Here is a 20191-nt window from a genome sequence, read left to right on the forward strand (position 1 = left end):
TATGACAGGAGCACTCATAACGTTTTAAGGAGCTAAGCTTTGCCTTGCTAAGCTTTTCCTTTAGCTGTATATATCGGTATCGGTTGATATCGGAATCGGTAATTAAGAGTTGGACAATATCAGAATATCGGATATCGGCAAAAAAGCCTAATTACTATAGTGAAAAACAGTACTATTGTTATTTTTTACCACAAAAGTCTGATGACTGAGCTGCTACTTTTTTATAGCAAAATCTACATTTTCTTTTACATTGCATTACTCTTAATGGAAAAAATGGTACCACTGATGATTTTACAGTACATTTCTGGCGACTGAGCTGCCAGGTTTTCACAATAAAATTTACTGACTTTTTTTTTTTTACAGTGTAGCCTTGCGGACATGCCGTCAATGATTGCGCATCTAGAAAGAGCTCAGTATGAATATGTATTACATTTGGAAGCCACCCTTTGGCGGCAAGATTTGATCAGTGCCAAAAAAATACCCCGTAACAGCAGCTGTGCGGGAACTATGTCATCCTATTTAAAAGTTTGTGCACTACATGCAGTCCCAAATTGATACATTTTTACTAAACATTTAATCAAAGCAACTTAATATAAATCAAAACTAATTTCAAATCAAATTAATCATTGCAGCCTTTGACTTTATATATTTTTTTGTTTCATTTTCGACATAACTTTCGACATAACATGAAATCCTCCAGCATCCATAGGCGTGGTTGCTATGCAGATGTCGTGCAGCAGCAGCAGCAGCAAACAAACAAAGAGCGTATGACCTCATCAGCATGCTTGTAAATCATCTATTGGGGCCATCAGGGCGAACACGGCAAGGAGGCGAAGTGAAGTCACGCCGCCGCTCTCACTTCCTTTGTTATCAGAACAAATGAGCTCCAGATATCTTCGGGATTCTTAAGTGGGAGCATCAATAAAGCTTAGCGGGCCTGCGGCCTCTTTTCGTTTGTCTCTCTCTCTTTCTATGTGTGTCTTTATGTGTGTATCATGCTGTATATATGTATGTGTGTATGTATATGTGTCCGTCTAGGTGGGGAATCTGGGTCTGCTCTTCATGTTGCTGTTCTTCATCTATGCAGCTCTGGGAGTTGAGCTCTTTGGAAAACTGGGTTAGTGTGTGTGCACATGCATGTACAGAATGTGCATGTGTTTCAAACTGTGTGTGTAGGTATGTGTGTGTGTGTGCGTGTGTGAAAAGCCAGCAGCTTGCGTAACCCGCATACATGTTTATGCATTAATTATGTCCATTTTTCACTCTGTCGTATTCCCACATGCGTCCTCCTTTCACACCAGGGGTGTCCAAACTTTTTCCACTGAGGGCCGCACAATGAACAATAAAAGCACGCGAGGGCCATTTTGATATTTGTCGTTTTGAAAACAATACCATTTTTAATGGGACCGTTAGGGCCTCCCTCAATTTTGGTGAATACCCAAAAGGGTCTCAGTCATTAAAGTGTTAGAAAATAATGGGAAATAAACAATAAAATATCTGTCGATAAACTTCAGATCTAGCCGTTGACATAAAGTTAACATTTTTTTAAAATGTTTTTTACCCTTTTTTTATTTATTTTTTTCAAAAAAACACTTTTAATGGCAAAAAACTAAAATTTAATTTTTCTCCCTCAAAATATTCAAAGTAAAATATTTAATTTGACGTAATTAGAGCCTTAAATAGGTCAATAATTCATAACAACATTGCTTTTAATACTTTTTTTTTTAGTTATGGCAGTTTAAAAAATAACACAAAATTATGCAATATTTTCCCCAACCAAAATATTCAAAGTGCAATATTTGATGTGAAAGCCTTAGATAGATAAACAATTCATAACAACCTTTCTTTGTCCTTTTCTTTTAATTCCTTAATATATTTTGAACAATAACAATGGTATTTAAAAAAAAAACATCACACTAAAGTTCCCAGGGACCCAAAAAGGTCTCAGTCATAAAAATGTTTAAAAAAAGTCGTACAATATTTTTTAATTTTACACCTAAATCTGGAGATCAACTCCCGATCCAGACGTTGACATAAAGTTAAAACATTTTAAAATGTTTTTTACCCTTTTTTTTTTCAAAGAAAACACTGTTTTAATGGCAAAAAACAAAAATGCAATATTTCTCCCTCAAAATATTCAAAGTACAATATTTAATTTGATGTAATTAGAGCCTTAAATAGGTCAATAATTCATAACAACATTCCTTTTAATTCATTATTATTTGTTGAGTTATGACAGTTGAAAAAATAACACAAAATTATGCAATATTTTCCTCAACAAAAATATTCAAAGTGTAATATTTGATGTGAAAGCCTTAAATATATAAACAATTCATAACAACCTTTCTTTTTCCTTTTGTTTTAATTCATTAATATATTTTGAACAATGACAATGGTAGTTTAAAAAAAAACCCATCACACTAAAGTTCCCAGGGACCTAAAAGGGTCTCAGTCATAAAAATGTTAAAAATAAGTCGTACAATATTTTTTAATTTTACACCTAAATCTGTAGATCAACTTCCCATCTAGCTGTTGACATAAAGTTAAACATTTTTTAAATGTTTTTTACCATTTTTTTTTTCAAAGAAAACACTGTTTTAATGGCAAAAAACAAAAATGCAATATTTCCCCCTCAAAATATTCAAAGTAGAATATTTAATTTGACGTAATTAGAGCCTTAAATAGGCCAATAATTCATAACAACATTGCTTTTAATTCATTATTATTTTTTGAGTTATGACAGTTTAAAAAATAACACAAAATTATGCAATATTTTCCTCAACAAAAATATTCAAAGTGCAATATTTGATGTGAAAGTCTTAAATATCTTAAATCACACTAAAGTTCCCAGGGACCCAAAAGGGTCTCAGTCATAAAAATGTTAAAAATAAGTTGTACAATATTTCTTTTATTTTACACCTAAATCTGTAGATCAACTTCCGATCTAGCCGTTGACATAAAGTTACATATTTTTTAATGTTTTGTTTGCCCTTTTTGTCAAAACAAATCCTGTTTTTTATAGACTTACCGTAGACTTAGACAAACTTTAATGATCCACAAGGTAAATTGTTCCACATAGTAGCTCAGTAACAATGGATGGAAAGGACAATGCACACAAGGGCCCAAAAAGAGGGCGAAAACAAAAGGTATAAATTAGATAAAAAATGTACCATATATATATATATAACATATATGTAATATTTAAATATTACACTACCGTTCAAAAGTTTGGGGTCACATTGAAATGTCCTTATTTTTGAAGGAAAAGCACTGTACTTTTCAATGAAGATAACTTTAAACTAGTCCTAACTTTAAACGTTTATTACCCCTCTATAATTGTAATGCTCCGGTAAGACTCAATCTAGCTGCAAAGATGTCAGGTTTTTGTAGCTATCGGTGTAACGAGGCATTAGAACTATTTCAGGTTGATTGAACATGGATTGCACCAAGGGTTTCTAATGATCAGGCTCAGAAGGCTAATTGATCATTAGAAAACCCTTGTGCAATCATGTTCACTCAACTGAAAACAGTTTAGCTCGTTACAGAAGCTACAAAACTGACCTTCCTTTGAGCAGATTGAGTTTCTGGAGCATCACATTTGTGGGGTCAAATAAACGTTAAAAATGGCCAGAAAAAGAGAACTTTCATCTGAAACCCGACAGTCTATTCTTGTTCTTAGAAATGAAGGCTATTCCACAAAATTGTTTGGGTGACCCTAAACTTTTGAACGGTAGTGTATATATACAGTATATAATATATACAGATATATTATATTATTCTATTCTATTATATTTTTATATAATATATACAATATATAACAAATCCCAATTACCATGTACAATATTACAGCATATGTAACAGCTGCAGCACAAAATAGAGAGTAGATCCAGCAGAAAATATACATTACATTGGCAAAAAAATAAAAATACAATATTTCCCCCCAACAAAAAATTTTCAAAGTGGAATATTTGATGTGAAAAAATTGGAAATTTAAATATCAAAATAAGTCATACCAACCTTGCTTTTAATTCATAATTATTTTTTGCACAGTGACATTTTGGCGTTCAGACTAAAAGACCCAAAAAGGCCCACACTCATAAAATAAAAAATAAGTCGAATATCAATATATATTATTTTTACTTTCAACGTGCAACGAGCAATTTTGAAGTAAAAAAAAACTGCCCACATGGCAGCTTTGTGTTATTAGTGTAAATATTGCAACATTTTCTGGTTACATTACTCCTGTTTGCTATTTTATTCAACTTGTTATGCTTTTTGCAACACTATTTTTAGAAGGAAAAAAAAGGGGCCTGCAAATGGCCCCTGGGGCCACACTCTGGACACCCCTGGTCCAGGCGCACCTTGCTAACGGCGTTCTCGTCCGCGTTCTAGAGTGTTCCGAGGAGAACCCGTGCGAGGGCCTCAGCCGCCACGCCACCTTCGACAACTTTGGCATGGCCTTCCTCACTCTCTTCCGTGTGTCCACCGGGGACAACTGGAACGGGATCATGAAGGTTGTTCCTCATACATGGATGCTTTGTTGTCGGCCGCTAAGTGTGCTTTACGAGACAAGGTGGCGCGTTAAGTGACAGCTCGCCACTCTTGTCGGAATAAGAGCGGCCGCGAAGCAATAGCGGACAATTACTCTCAAGGTCTTTCGTCCAGCCATGACTCCCCCTGTGGGTGGATGCTGGTAGTGCATGCTTTTAAACAACTTCATTAAATAGAAGTGAAGTCAATGATATTTATATAGCACTTAGAAACTAAGGAAAAAATGACATTTATGTATTATGTCAAGAACACTTCAAAGGAAGTTAAGTTAAGCACAGAATCACACAATACAATATTAAATGTAACTAATTAATGTAATAATAATGTTGGTTTCAGCTATTATTTTTCCATGTTGTCATTGTAAGAGCCGTGTAATAGTTTTGTTAACAAAAAAGATTGTATTGTAAAAATATGTATTTGTTTTTGAACTAGTTATTAATAAAAAATAATACAAATAGATATAGATAAGATAATGAGTTGTAAAAAAAAAACGCACTACCGAGCCAGTAAGACCGGATAAGTCCGAAAAAGAAAGAGATGCTATTGTCTGCTCATGGATGCCACCTGGTGGTTGTTTGAGCGTACTGCGGCTAGTCCCGAGCAGTTCCGCTCTTTGATGTTTTTAGTCGCTCGCAGGATTCGCACAGGAATGAGGCAAAAATACGAGCATAGCTATGCGAGCTTCATGCTAACATGGCATTTTAACGTCATGCTAGGTTAGCAAAATTAGCATAGCTATGTGAGCTACATGGAAATATGACGCCTTAATATCACGCCCGATTAGTAACACTGGCATAGCTACGCGAGCTACATGTTAACATTACATTTTAACATCATGCTAGGTTAACAAAATTATCATAGCTATCTGAACGACATGCTAAACTGACACTTTTAACAATATGCTCGGTTAACATACTAGCATAGCTATGTGAGCTACATTTTAACATTACATTTTAACATCATGCTAGGTTAACACAATTAGCATAGCTATCTAGACAACATGCTAAACTGACACTTAACATATGCTCGGTTAGCAACACTAGCATAGCTATGCAAGCTACATGTTAACATTACATTTTGACACCTTGTTGCAAGCCAAATGCTAACATTATATTTTAACGTCATGCTAGATTAGCAACAGTAGCATAGCTACGCAAGCTACATGTTAAGATCCCATTTTAACATCATGCTAGGTTAACAAAATTAGCATAGCTATCTAAACGACATGCTAAACTGACACTTTAATGTATGCTCGTTTAGCAATACTAGCATAGCTATACGAGCTACATGTTAACATTACATTTTAACATCATGCTAGGTTAACAAAATTAACATAGCTATCTGAACGACATGCTAAACTGACACTTTAACATATGCTCAGTTGGCAATACTAGCATAGCTATGCGAGCTACATGCTAACATTACATTTTAACATCTTCTTCCAAGCCGAACGCTAACATTATATTTTAATGTCACGCTAGATTAGCAACGCTAACATAGCTATGCGAGCTACATGTTAACATCAAACTTTAACGTCAAGATAGGTCGGCAAAATTACCATAGCTACGTGAGCTACATGTTAGCATTACCTTTTAACATACTGTAAGTTCAGAACCCTACCACAGCTATGCGAGCTAAATGCTAACATTATTATTAATGTTATAAATATAATATTAAATATTATTTTTAAGTTATATTACATTTAAATGTAATTATTTAAATACAAATATTATTATTATTATTATTATTATACTGCGTTATTGTTATTTGAGTAAAAATCTATTTAAATCTAAGTCCAATGGGAGACCGGGCTTTTTGCGCCGCCGCTCCCAATCTGTGGAACGCTCTCCCTGACCACCTGAGGCCACCACAGACTGTGGATGCTTTTAAAAAAGGCTTAAAAACCCTTCTTTTTGGAAAGGCCTTTTTTTTTTAGATATATGCATACTAGTTTTAGCTATTTGGCTGTTCTAGTTTTTATTTTTATTTATTTTTTATTATCTTTTTATTTTGATAGGCTGTAGCACTTTGAGGTTGTTTGCTCAATGTAAAGTGCTTTTTACAAATAAAATCTATTATTATTATTAATGTTTTGTTAAATAACCAATTAAGTGAATTATTGGGGTGTAAATATATAACAATTTGTATTGAATAAACTATACTGCTGGGGCCTTGTTATTATTCAATGTCCTATTACTGCATGTGAGGTATTGACAAGCATTGTAAACATGGGCACCTTGTGATGCCTTCAAGGACACCCTGCGGGAGTGCCGCCCCGAGGACCGCCACTGCCTCACCTACCTGCCGCTGATCTCGCCCGTCTACTTCGTCACCTTCGTGCTGACGGCTCAGTTTGTGCTGGTCAACGTGGTGGTGGCCGTCCTCATGAAGCACCTGGAGGACAGCAACAAGGAGGCGGCGCTGGAAGAGATGGAGGAGAGGCGGGAGCGCGAGGAGGCCAACAGGAGGAGCAGCACCGTGTCGCTGGGCGGAGACGCTGGCAACAACGGGGACGCACCTGCCCAGGTTGAAAAAAATAAAAATAAAAAGTTTGCTTTTTCGACGGTCTGTCATGTGTAAAAAAAAAAGATGATGATGATGGTAATGATGGCGGATCTCACGCTGCAGGTGCAGGTGGAGGAAGAGGGCCGTTGCCGTGGAAACCTGCTGAGCATCGGTCGCATGCTGTCATTGCCTAGTGACAGCTACACCCAGCCGCTCAGATGTCCTCCATTTCCTCCTGTTGGCGTGGAAAGCTACACAGCCTACAGCTACTCAGGTTTGCACTGGCCAATAAATATGTTTTGCTATTTATCCATTTTTTAAAATGTGTCACATGACGCACAATTAGGCTCGCTGACAATAAACTATCCATACACTTAGTTCAAACGGAATCCATCCTATTTGGGTCCCAAATCAATCTGAAGAAAGTCAGTGACTTTGTTATCACCAGGAAAGATGAGGTCACCTACCTAGGTTCCATTCTAATCTTTCCTGTGATAAAATGGCAACCAAGGTAATCAAAAAGGTCAACCAACGAACGAGATTTCTCTACAGAATCTCCTCTCTGGTCAACAAAAGCACCATGAAGATTCTAGCGGGAACTCTCGTCCAACCCTTTTTCGATTACGCATGCACCTCCTGGTACCCTAGCACCTCCAAAACCCTCAAATCTAGACTCCAAACATCCCAGAACAAGCTAGTCAGGTTACTTCTAGACCTCCACCCCAGATCCCACCTCACTCCTACCCACTTCTCCAAAGTGGGCTGGCTCAGGGTGGAGGACAGAGTAAAACAACTTGCACTGAGCCTAGTCTATAAAATCCATTACACCTCCCTGATACCGATGTACATGTCAAACTACTTCCTTACCGCCATAACCACAACACCAGGGGGAGCTCCACTAACCACGTTAAACCCAGATTCCGATCTAACAAAGGTCTTAACTCATTCTCCTTCTATGCCACATCAATATGGAATGCACTCCCAACATGTGTAAAAGAAAGTGCATCTCTATCCTCCTTCAAAACCGCACTAAAAGAACACCTCCAGGCAACTACAACCCTAAACTAACATCCTCCCCCCACCACATCCCACCTCCCCGGATTGTAATTAATCAAATGTAAATAATCAAAGGTATATACTTGTTCTTATGCTTTCTGAGCTCACTATGTTCGCTGCTCGCTGTACATATCCTATCAAGTCAGACCTACACTGTTTCAATGTCCATTTCTCTGATGATGCAATTGTTGTTGACTGAAGTGCTGTTAACAACCAAACCTAACCCCCCCGCCCCAAACCCCTCCACATCCCACCCCCCGGATTGTAAATAATGTAAATAATTCAATGTATATACTCTGAGGATTAACTTGTGTGACGACTGTATTATGCTGATAGTATATATTTGTACCATGAATTGATTAACGTGGACCCCGACTTAAACATGTTGAAAAACTTATTCGGGTGCAGTGTTGGGACTAACTGTAACGCCGTTATTTTTGACGGTAACTAGTAATCTAACGCATTATTTTTTATATTCAGTAACTCAGTTACCGTTACTACATGATGTGTTACTGCGTTATTTTATGTTATTTTTTATGTAGTATCGGCTAGAAACAGAAGATCTGAGTGTGTTTTATTGGAGCGTTGCGGTGTCGTCCTTCTGTGTCACAAGGAAAAGAAAAGGCGTGCTTTGTGTGGGTGGGGGCGGCTCCCAGACTGTAGTTGAGGGGCGCAGGGGAGACGTTCCTCCAGGGCCTATGTACATCGGGGCTAACAACCTTCACTTTACCCGGAAGTGGGTCTCTACAGCTGAGGGTGAATGACGAGGCCGGCGGTTTGTTGCAACTTTGTAACTTTATTGGACACAGCCATCCACCAAGCTAGATCACCTGCACGCACTCACTGTTGCCACTCGCTCACCTCTCTCGCCCACTCACTTACTGACGTCACTCACCTCACAAGCTGTCATATCTTAAAGGGCCACACACACACACACACACACGCTACTCTCATAACAACTAACAAGACATCATGGCGAAGCCAGAAGTCGAGTTTCTTAACATGGAGACATTCTCAGTACTTTTCTTTTGTCGAGCACAAAGAAAACATTTTAGTTAAATGTAAGTTGTGTCTTGGATCAAAGATCCTATCTACTTAAAGTTAAAGTGCCATTATGTTGCAGCTATTTAAAATAGTTTTTGCAATTTGTTCTGGCCTGAAATAAATTGGCCCATTGAAACATATCTTTGTCTTTGTGTGTTGTATGTAGACCACATTGTTTGTGTGTTGTATGTAGACCACATTGCTTAGCAGAGTTCAGTGATGCAAATGCATGTCAAGTTGATCAACACATTGTATTATTCTCCAGTGCAATAACAGTACTGAAATGAAGGCTAAAAGGGCATTAATGGGAGCCTTAAAAAAAATAAGTAACTAAATAGTTACTTTTCACAGTAACGCAGTACTTACTTAAGTAACTGAGTTAGTAACTGAGTTACTTTTGAAATAAAGTAACTAGTAACTGTAACTAGTTACTGGTTTTCAGTAACTAACCCAACACTGTTCGGGTGTTACCATTTAGTGGTCAATTGTACGGAATATGTACTGTACTGTGCAATCTTCCAATAAAAGTCTCAATCAATCACTTATAAGATGTTTATTAGCATAACTATGTGAGCTACAAGCTAACAATACATTTTTAACATCATGGTAACAAAATGATCAAACGTCTTCAAAAGCGGAGCAAACAAGTGAGGAAGATGATTTTTTTCCCCCAACATTTTCACTCACAAACATGTTTTTTAAGGCCACATAATCATCTTAGAATGTCTTTAAAAAGTCAAGTTTTCACATTAGCAGATTCACGGTACTCGTAAAAAATAATAATTATAATTATTTATTTTATTTTATTTATTTATTTATTTTTATCGACATCTAGCATCAGACATTCCTATCCATTACATCATATTCACATAAATCATACATCTATTGTCTGCCCTAAATGTCAAAATATTTTTGTTTGTATCCCACCCATACCACCCCCCCCAAAAAAAGAAAGAAACAACAAAAAAAACAAAGTAATATCTACAAATACATCGATTAAATAAACAGAAAAAAAAAAAATTACTAATACATTAATAATAATAATAATCAGAAATAAAATAAAATATAAACAGATACATATATATATATATATATATATATATATATATATATATATATATATATATATATATATATATATATATATATATATATATATATATATATATATATATGTATATATATATATATGTATATATATATATATTTATATAGCGCTTTTCTCTAGTGACTATATATATATTTTGCATTCTATTTTAGTTACTTTGAATTTACAACCCCCTGGCGCTGTTCTGTACTGTTTTTGTACTTATTTTTATTATTGTTTCTCGACTGTTTGTAAATGTTGAAATTTAAAAATAAAGGTTTAAAAAAAAAAATTTTTTAAAAAGGGATTACTCCCTATATGTGTATTCATATATGTGTATGTGTGTATATATATATATATATACACACATACATACATGTGTATGTGTGTATATATATATATATATACACACATACACATATATGAATACACATATAGGGAGTAATCCCTTTTTAAAAATTTTTTTTTTTTAAACCTTTATTTTTAAATTTCAACATTTACAAACAGTCGAGAAACAATAATAAAAATAAGTACAAAAACAGTACAGAACAGCGCCAGGGGGTTGTAAATTCAAAGTAACTAAAATAGAATGCAAAATATATATATAGTCACTAGAGAAAAGCGCTATATAAATATAATTCACATATATATATATATATATATATATATATATATATATATATATATAAAATAAACAAAGTGCAAAGCCATAGGCTCACTCAATTTCAGTAAATAACTTAAATTTGGAACACAGCATCATCGTTTTCACAGCTTTTTGGTTGTTAGAGATAGAGAGTGTTTTAATGTAGAGTTCTAAATCTTTTTTAAAGGCGCAAAAAACAGGTCGGGTATTGAGAAACTTACATTTATGAATATAAAACTTAGCCAACAGTATAATGAGGTTGCAAAAGTAAAATTCCTTTTCAAATTTTTTTTCATACTGTAAATCCAAATATCACATCTTTAAAACAAAGTACAAATTTGTCATGAATATTGTCCAGGATGAAGCAACAGATGCCCTGCCATAGTGATGGAGTGCTTTCACAAGTCCAAAACAGGTGGTAAACAGTCTCTGGATGCATGTTACATAAGGTGCAGGTAACATAAGGTGCAACATGCATGTTACATAAGGTGCAGGTAACATCAATGTCCTTCTTGTATCTAACCATCACAGTCGTTGGTAAGTAAATAGGAAGGGACCACGTTTTGACCCAGCAGATGTCATTCACAACATTATTCCAGAGCGCAATTACATAGGAGACAGACACACATTCATTTTGGAATAAGCTGCGGATTTTTATGTTATTTTTCTGATCAAAGCAAAGTTTCCCCACTCGTAAAAAAGTTTCCCTTCCTTTTCTAGGCTCCGTGTCGTCACTAGCTTCCAGCGGGGGCGGCTCCCTCCTGCAGGTGCCAGGAGCGCTGCCCGCCTTCAGCCACGCCTGCTTGGGGTCGGGCCGCGTCACCCGGCCCATGATCCGCCTGAGCAGCTCCCAGAGCATGGACCGCTACTCCCCCCAGCAAGCCGGCCCGTCGGAGGGCGCGGAGGCCTGCCGCGGCGCCAGCAGGCGGCGACTGGACTCGGCTCACAGCATGGACGGAGGCCAGCTCAGCCCCGCCCGGGCGTCGCGCGTACACAGACTGAGCTCCGCCCACAGCATGGACGGCTACAGGCCGGACGGCGAGCAGGAGCGATCCAAGCTGGTGTCGGGCTACAGCGTGGACAGACACCCGTCCCTCGGCCTCAGTCCTCTGCACGCGGCCAGCAGGGGGCGCTGTCACTGGCTCAGTCCTGAGGAGAGTCTGGACCGGAACAAGCTGAGCCCCTCCTACGTTCCAGACAGTTCTGTCCTCAAGAGACCCGCTTCGTTCCGCACCGCTAGCAGACAGCTGCGGAGACAGGTGTGCTTTTACATTTTTTCACACGAGCATAGCTATGCGAGCTACATGCTGACATTACATTATGACATCATGCTAGGCTAGCAAAGTTAGCATAGCTACAGTATATGATCAATATGCTAAACTGACACTTTAAGGTGAGCAACACTAGCATAGCTATGCGAGCTACATGCTAACATGGCATTTTAACATCATGCTATGTTAGCAAAATTAGCTTAGCTATGTGAGCTACATGCAAATATGACACCTTAATATCACTGGCATAGCTATGGGAGCTACATGTTAACATCACATTTTAACATCATGCTAGGTTAACAAAATTAACATAGCTATCTGAACGACATGCTAAACTGACACTTTTTACAATATGCTCGGTTAACAACACTAGCATAGCTATGCGAGCTACATGTTATTATACATTTCAACATCTTGTTGCAAGCTAAATGCTAACATTGTATTTTAACATCATGCTAGATTAGCAACCCTAGCATAGCTATGTGAGCTACATGTTAATATTACAATTTAACATCATGCTAGGTTAACAAAATTAGCATAGCTATCTGAACGACATGCTAAACTGACACTTTAACATATGCTCGCTTAGCAACACTAGCATAGCTATGCGAGTTACATGCTAACATAACATTTCAACATCTTGTTGCAAGCTAAATGCTAACATTGTATTTTAACGTCATGCTAGATAAGCAACCCTAGCATAGCTATGCGTGCTACATGTTAACATCATGCTAGGTTAAGAAAATTAGCATAGCTATCTGAACCACATGCTAAACTGACACTTCAACAATATGCTCGGTTAGCAACACTAGCATAGCTATGCGAGCTACATGTTAACATTACATTTTAACATCTTGCTGCAAGCTAAATGCTAACATTAGATTTTAACGTCATGCAAGATTAGCAACGCTAGCAGACAGCTGCGGAAACAGGTGTGCTTTTACATTTTATTTTATTTAATTTTTTATTTAATTCATTCAATATCACAAAAACTGAAATAAATGTTAGTGATTAGGAAATGTAGTACTTTTACCGTCAGTACTACTATCACTTCACATACTTTGATACCTTTGTTGCTCGAGTAAGGTGCCACTTTTCCAAAATGCGCTTGCTAAATGCAAATAGTAGCATGGCTACTGATTAGCATGAATGATTTTACACGCCATTTCAACACCTTCCAATTTGGTCATGAAAATGACAACGGATAACCAATCGGGTGTTAGGCTCCGCCCACTGGTCTTTGAGTTTGACGGACAAAATGCATTCATAAAGTGCCGACACACAGGTTCATGGAATAATTAAATAATTTATTCAATCATGATATAATTATTCAAATAATTAAATAATGATTTAAATTGTGAAAAAAGTAATGACATCATTAAATAATGTCATCAATACTTAACTCAATTACGAAATAACTAATTAAATAATTAACTGTACTAAAATGTATTAAAAATAATTGATAAAATTCTAAAATAATGAATTAAAATCATATTTTTTTTAATTGAATAATGAAATAATTAAATTGATAATTAACTAAATTATTATACAATTAATTACATGAATTAATTTCAATAATGAATGCAATCAGGAAATAATTAATTAAATCTTGAAATGAATAATAAAACACGACATCATTCATTAAACTATGAAATAATGAAATAGGTTGTTGCCAAAATTGTTAAATAAATTGAAATAATTAATCAAATCCCAAAATAATGAATCATTAAAAAATTAATTGCATAATGAAATCAATTATTAACTAAATTATTATATAATTTAAATGTTCTTTTACTTTCATTAATTTCAATAATGGATGCAATCGTAAAATAATTTATTCAATCTTGAAATGAATAATAAAACACGTCATCATTCATAAAAACATGAAATATGTTATTACCAAAATTATTAAATAAATTAATGAATCCTGAAAATATTCATTAAATCTTGAAATATAAATCATGAAAAAAATTAATTGAATAAAGAAGTAATTAAATCGATAATTAACTAAATTATTATACAATTAATTACATGAATTAATTTCAATAATGAATACAATCATGGAATAATTAATTAAATCTTGAAATGAATAATAAAACCCGACATCATTCATTAAACCATGAAATAATGAAATAGGTTGTTGCCAAAATTGTTAAATAAATTGAAATAATTAATCAAATCCCAAAATAATTAATTAAAATCATTAAAAAATTAATTGAATAATGAAATAATGAAATCAATAATTAACTAAATGATTATACAATTTAAATGTTCTTTTACATTCATTAATTTCAATAATGGATGCAATCGTGAAATAATTTATTCAATCTTGAAATGAATAATAAAACACGTCATCATTCATTAAAACATGAAATATGTTATTAACAAAATTATTAAATAAATTAATAAATCCTGAAAATATTCATTAAATCTTGAAATATAAATCATAAAAAAATTTATTGAATAATGAAATAATTTAATCGATAATTAACTAAATTATTATACAATTAAATCCTGAAAATATTAATTAAATCTTGAAATAAATAAAAATACAAATAAAAAATAAAACATTGTAATCAATTGTTAATGAAATGATTACATACTTAAATACACGTTAAACTATTTCATTAAATGTGCTTTTACATTAGCCAATCAGGTGATGGGATCCGCCCACTGACTTTGAGGATAAAATAAAGTCACCAAGCTCGGACACACAAGTGCATCTAATAAATAAATAAATAAATGATCAAATCGCCAATTATTTCAACAATTATATCATGAAATATTCAATTGAATCGTTAAATAATGAATTCAATTGAAAAAAATAATGAAATAAATGTGTTACTTTTTTATTTTGTGCGTGTTCGAAACCCGCTCCAGGTATCCAGAACTTGAATGTTCTGTCACTTGTGTGGTGTTGGACCACTTTTATTGTCAGTGTGGTTTAGCACCTAGTGGTTGGAGGAGAAATTGCAAGTCAACAAAAGTTCTCTCAAGGCTGGTTCAGCATCAAACTGTCGGCGTCCTTCTAATGAATTCCTGGTCTTTTGCGCGCGCAGGAGGCCGTGCACGCTGACTCTCTGGACCAGAGCGGCTCGGCGGACAACGTGGCGGACGCCGACCCGCCCGCGCCCGCCGCCGCCTCTTCCACACCACCCCGCCAGCGCTCGTCCAGCGTCCACACGTTGAAGTGCGCCCAGCCTCAGAGGGTCATCTCCTGCAGGAGTCGCGGTCACGCCGACACCGGAACGGGACCGGAACACAGACCCGTGTCGGAATCAGACACGGTCGCCGGCCTCCAGGTGCCCGGCGGGGACTCCCCCTCGCCGGCCCCCAGGTCCGACGCGGGCCCCCAGCCGGACGATGCTGACGAGGAAGTCCGCAGCATCAACACCTCGGCTCACACGCAACTTTTTCACATGAGCAGACACCTCAGCCAATCGGTGTCTCCCGTGTCGGGCAGGAACAGGAAGGAGCGGATGAGCCCGCCTCCGGGGGAGGAGCCTGTCGCCACGGCGACCCAGCTGATGGACAGCAGCGTGGAGCTCAGGAGGCGAACTTTGTCGTTTGACGCCTCGACCGTTCCTCCTCACCACGCCGAGTCGAACTCTATGGACGACTGAAAAAGCACACCAAAAGACTCGGACTACTTCCTGTTTTAAGGCCACGCCCCCTGCCTTGTCCTGGCGTGAATGTGTCGAGACTCCTCCCCTTCTTCCCCAGTGCAGCTTTTTGCACAGCGGATGCACACATTTAGAGACGTCCTCGCCCCTTCCTTCGTTCTTGTCCTCTCACCTCAAAAGCCTCGGTCTGAGTGCCTGAAAGTCCACATCCACACGTCCCCCGCGTCCTTCTGAGAGCTGACAGCTGTGCCCAGTCTCTAAAAACTACCACTAAAGTACAGTCCAAACTCCAAAACTAGCAGTGAACTTGGATAAGTGTAAAAAGGGTCTATGGTTTTTGGGCTAGTGGGGTTGTTTTAGGGGTTCCTGTTTGAGGTTAGGTTAGGGTTGAGGTCAAGGTTGCCCTTGGATGAATTAGACCCTTAAACAGAATTGTGTTACCCTGGTTAGGGTCGAGTTAGCACTCTTGGGTAAGGGTTGGGTAAGATTTGTGGTTGGATTTTAGGGTTGTAGGTTTAGGCTAAGGTCATGGTTTGTGGTTGCAGTCAATTTAGCGTTCCAAGACTAGTGTTGGGTAGGAGTTGAGTTTTAAGGTTGTAGGGTTGGACTAGATTCACAGTTTGTAGTAGGGGTTTGGTTAGGGTTAAAGACAATTTAGCGTTCTAAGGTTAGGGTTGGGTAAGAGTTAGGGTTCTGGTTTGGGGATGGGTTAGAGTTGGTTTTGGGGTAGGGGTTTGGTTAGGGTTAGGGTCAAATTAACATTCTCTGGTAAGGGTGGGCAAGAGTTAGGGTTCTGGTTTGAGATTGGTTAGAGTTGGGTTTGAGGAAAGGGTTTGGTTAGTGTTAGGTTTAAGTTAGCATTCTAGGATAAGGGTGGGTACGATTTAGGGTCCTGATTTGGGGATGGTTCAGTGTAAAAGTTTAGTTTGGAGTTGGTGTAGTGGTTTGGTTAGAGTTGGGGTAAAGGTTAAAGTTAAAGGTAAGTTAAGTTAAAGTACCAATGATTGTCACACACACACTAGATGTGGTGAAATTTGTCTTCTGCATTTGACCCATCCCCTTGTTCACCTCCTAGGAGGTGAGGGGAGCAGTGAGCAGCAGCGGTGGCTGCGCCCGGGAATCATTTTTGGTGATTCAACCCCCAATTCCAACCCTTGATGCTGAGTGCCAAGCAGGGAGGTAACTGAGTAGGTAGCCATCCAAGGTAGTCCTTGGATGGATTAGGCCCTTAGGCAGAATTGTCTTACCCTGGTTAGGGGTCAAGTTAGCGCTCTAGGGTAAGGGTGTGGTAAGATTTGGGGTTGGATTTTTAGGGTTGTAGGTTTAGGCTATGGTCAGGGTTTGTAGTTGAAGTCAATTAAGCGTTCCAAGACTTGTGTTGGATTGGGTAAGATTTGGGGTTGGATTTTAGTGTTGTAGGTTTAGGCTAGGGTCAGGGTTTGTAGTTGGAGTCAATTTAGCATTTCAAGACTAGTGTTGGGTAAGAGTTGGGTTTGAGGGTATGATCTATGATGAGGGTATGTAGTTGGGGTATGGTTATGGTCAAGTTAGCATTATAAGGTAAGCGGTTGGCTGAGATTTGGTGTGGAGTTTTAGGGTTTGGGCAAGGGTCAGGTTTTGTTTGACTTTGGTTAAGGTTAGAGTTAAGTTAGCATTGTTTGGTAAGAATTGGGGTTCTGGTTTGGGGTTGTGTTTTGGGGTTATATGGTTGAGCTAGAGTCAGGTTCGGGTTAGAGTCAATTTAGCGTTTTAAGGTTAGGGTTGGGTAAGAGTTAGGGTTCTAGTTTGGGGGTGGGTTAGAGTTGGGTTTGGGCTAGGGGTGTGGTTAGTGTTAGGGTCAAATTAGCATTCTCGGGTAAGGGTGGGCAGGAGTTAGGGTTCTGGTTTTGAGATTGGTTAGAGTTGGGCTTGGGGCAGGGGTTTGGTAAGTGTTAGGTTTAAATTAGCATTCTAGGATAAGGGTGGGTAAGAATTAGGGTTCTGGTTTGGGGATGGTTCAGTGTCAGTGTTTGGTTTGGAGTTGGGGTTTAGTTAGGTTTGAGATCAAGTTAGCATTCTAGGGTTCGGGTTGGTTAAGAGTTAGTTTTGGGGTTGGGTATTAGGGTTTGGTCTATTGTCAGTGTTTGTAATTGGGATGTGTTTAGGATTAGGGTCAAGTTAGCATTCTAGGGTTTGGCTTGGTTAAGAGTTAGGTTTGGGGTTGGGTTTTTGGTTTTGGTCTAGGGTTTGTAGTCGGGGTTTGGTTAAGGTCGAGTTAGCGTTTCTCGGGTAAAAGTTGGTATTAAGGTTTGGGTTAGGCTAGCATTTCTAGTTGTTAGGGGAAGTTCAGTTCTGTTCATGGTTTGTGGCACCGCCAAAGAGGATGGCTCAGACTGTAAGAGGAACCAACAGACCCCAAAATATGTTGGGACCTATAATTATAATATCATATTATTTATCATGCGACGTGACTGACAGTCCGGAAGGTCCCAGACTACCCGAAAAAGGACTATCTTATCCAGGTCTGAAAGTTCCCCAGAAGGTCCGATGCGCATCAAGAGAGCGTGGACCCAGGACCCAGGACCATTTTGGATCCATTTGGTCTAATTTCAGGTTGTAAACAGCTCTCAGTAAGATTGTACTTTAATGCAGACAGGAAGTAGTATTGACAACATTTATTTAGTGCAAAGTGTTTTCACCTGAGTGCATTTAGTGGACTGGACTAGTTGTGATGTCACTTCCTGGTAGTAGACACACATAATGAAGTGTGACCTGGCTCTCTACCTCTGTCCTGTCTCCTGCCTCCTTGCTTCCTCTTGTCTTGGTACTCTCAGGGTAGACTAGATGACACACGGCAAGTGTTAGACTGCCCCCTGCTGTTTGGAGGCGGAGTCTTCTTTGTTCTTCTTTCCAGCCTTCCCAGAGGACACGTTTGGATCCTTTCCAAAAAATAATAATTTTTAAAAAAAAAGTGCGTTGAAGGGCTTTTTCAGGTTGTGAGTGGAAATAATCTATTTTATTCACACAGCGCCGCTGATGTGAGGAATGTGAGGCGGCGATGGTTTGTGGTAACCATGGTAACCTGAGGAGGACTTTCAATGATGCAAATGTTGACATTGTGGACGATGACATGCACAACAATAAAATGGGGCTTGCAGTCCTGGAATAAAACTACTTCCTGTCTGGCTTGTACAAGTCATTTCCTGTATTTACTACTACTCCAATACACACTACACACTAGTACTACGTTACGCAACATGGACCAGTCATTAGTACTATACACCAGTGGTCCCCAACCTTTTTGTAGCTGCGGACCGGTCAACGCTTGAAAATTAGTGCTATGTTAGTACATGTAGTATCTAGTACATGTAGTGTATATTAGTACTATGCTAGTACATGTAGTGTATATCAGTACTATGTTAGTACATGTAGTATCTAGTACATGTAGTGTATATTAGTACTATGTTAGTGTAGTATCTAGTACATGTAGTGTATATTAGTACTATGTTAGTGTATCTACTACATGTGAATTTTAGTACTATGTTAGTACTAGTAGTATATAGTACATGTAGTGTATAGTACATATAGCATCTAGTACATGTAGTGTATATTAGTACAATGTTAGTACTTGGAGAATCTAGTACATGGAGTGTATAGTACATGTAGCATCTAATACATGTAGTGTATATTAGTACTATGTTAGTACTTGTATCTACTACATGTAGTGTATAGTACATGTAGCATTAGTACTGTTAGTACATGCAGTATCTAGTACATGTAGTGTATATTAGTTCTATGTTAATACTTGTAGTATCTAGTACATGTAGTGTATATTAGTACTATGTTAGTACTTGTAGTATCTAGTACATGTAGTGTATATTAGTACTATGTTAGTACTTGTAGTATCTAGTACATGTAGTGTATATTAGTACTACGTTAGTACATGCAGTATCTAGTACATGCAGTGTATATTAGTACTATGTTAGTACATGTAGTTTATATTAGTACTATGTTAGTACTTGTAGTATCTAGTACATGTAGTGTGTATTAGTACTATGTTAGTACATGCAGTATCTAGTACATGTAGTGTATATTAGTACTATGTTATTACTTGTAGTATCTAGTACATGTAGTGTACATGTAGCATCTAGTACATGTAGTGTATATCAGTACTATGTTAGTACTTGTAGCATCTAGTACATGTAGTGTATATTAGTACTATGTTAGTACTTGTAGTATCTAGTACATATAGTGTATAGTACATAGCATCTAGTACATGTAGTGTATATTAGTACTATGTTAGAACTTGTAGTATCTAGTACATGTAGTGTATATTAGTATTATGTTAGAACTTGTAGTATCTAGTACATGTAGTGTATAGTACATGTAGCATCTAGTACATGTAGTGTATATTAGTACTATGTTAGTACTT

At 37.4% G+C, this 20191-nt stretch overlaps 1 protein-coding gene across 5 annotated transcripts in view; it reads left to right on the forward strand.

Annotated features, from left to right (window-relative positions):
• The window catches only part of LOC133633853 (voltage-dependent T-type calcium channel subunit alpha-1H-like), a 160403-nt gene extending 142852 nt beyond the window's left edge, over positions 1–17551 (forward strand). The window contains exons 32-37 of one of the 5 annotated variants that reach the window (XM_062026598.1): positions 1039–1117; positions 4393–4514; positions 6805–7077; positions 7180–7330; positions 11607–12145; positions 15217–17551. In XM_062026598.1, the coding sequence (XP_061882582.1) occupies positions 1039–1117; positions 4393–4514; positions 6805–7077; positions 7180–7330; positions 11607–12145; positions 15217–15780 (1728 nt within the window). In that variant the 3' untranslated portion in view covers positions 15781–17551. Of the gene's footprint in view, positions 1–1038; positions 1118–4392; positions 4515–6804; positions 7078–7179; positions 7331–11606; positions 12146–15216 lie in introns of those variants that run through there. The other 4 variants (XM_062026599.1, XR_009821842.1, XR_009821843.1 and 1 more) reach the window with 4 other exon arrangements.
• Positions 17552–20191: the final 2640 nt, after the last annotated feature.

The sequence above is a fragment of the Entelurus aequoreus genome, linkage group LG18, assembly GCF_033978785.1.
Source record: "Entelurus aequoreus isolate RoL-2023_Sb linkage group LG18, RoL_Eaeq_v1.1, whole genome shotgun sequence".
Taxonomy (NCBI): domain Eukaryota; kingdom Metazoa; phylum Chordata; class Actinopteri; order Syngnathiformes; family Syngnathidae; genus Entelurus; species Entelurus aequoreus.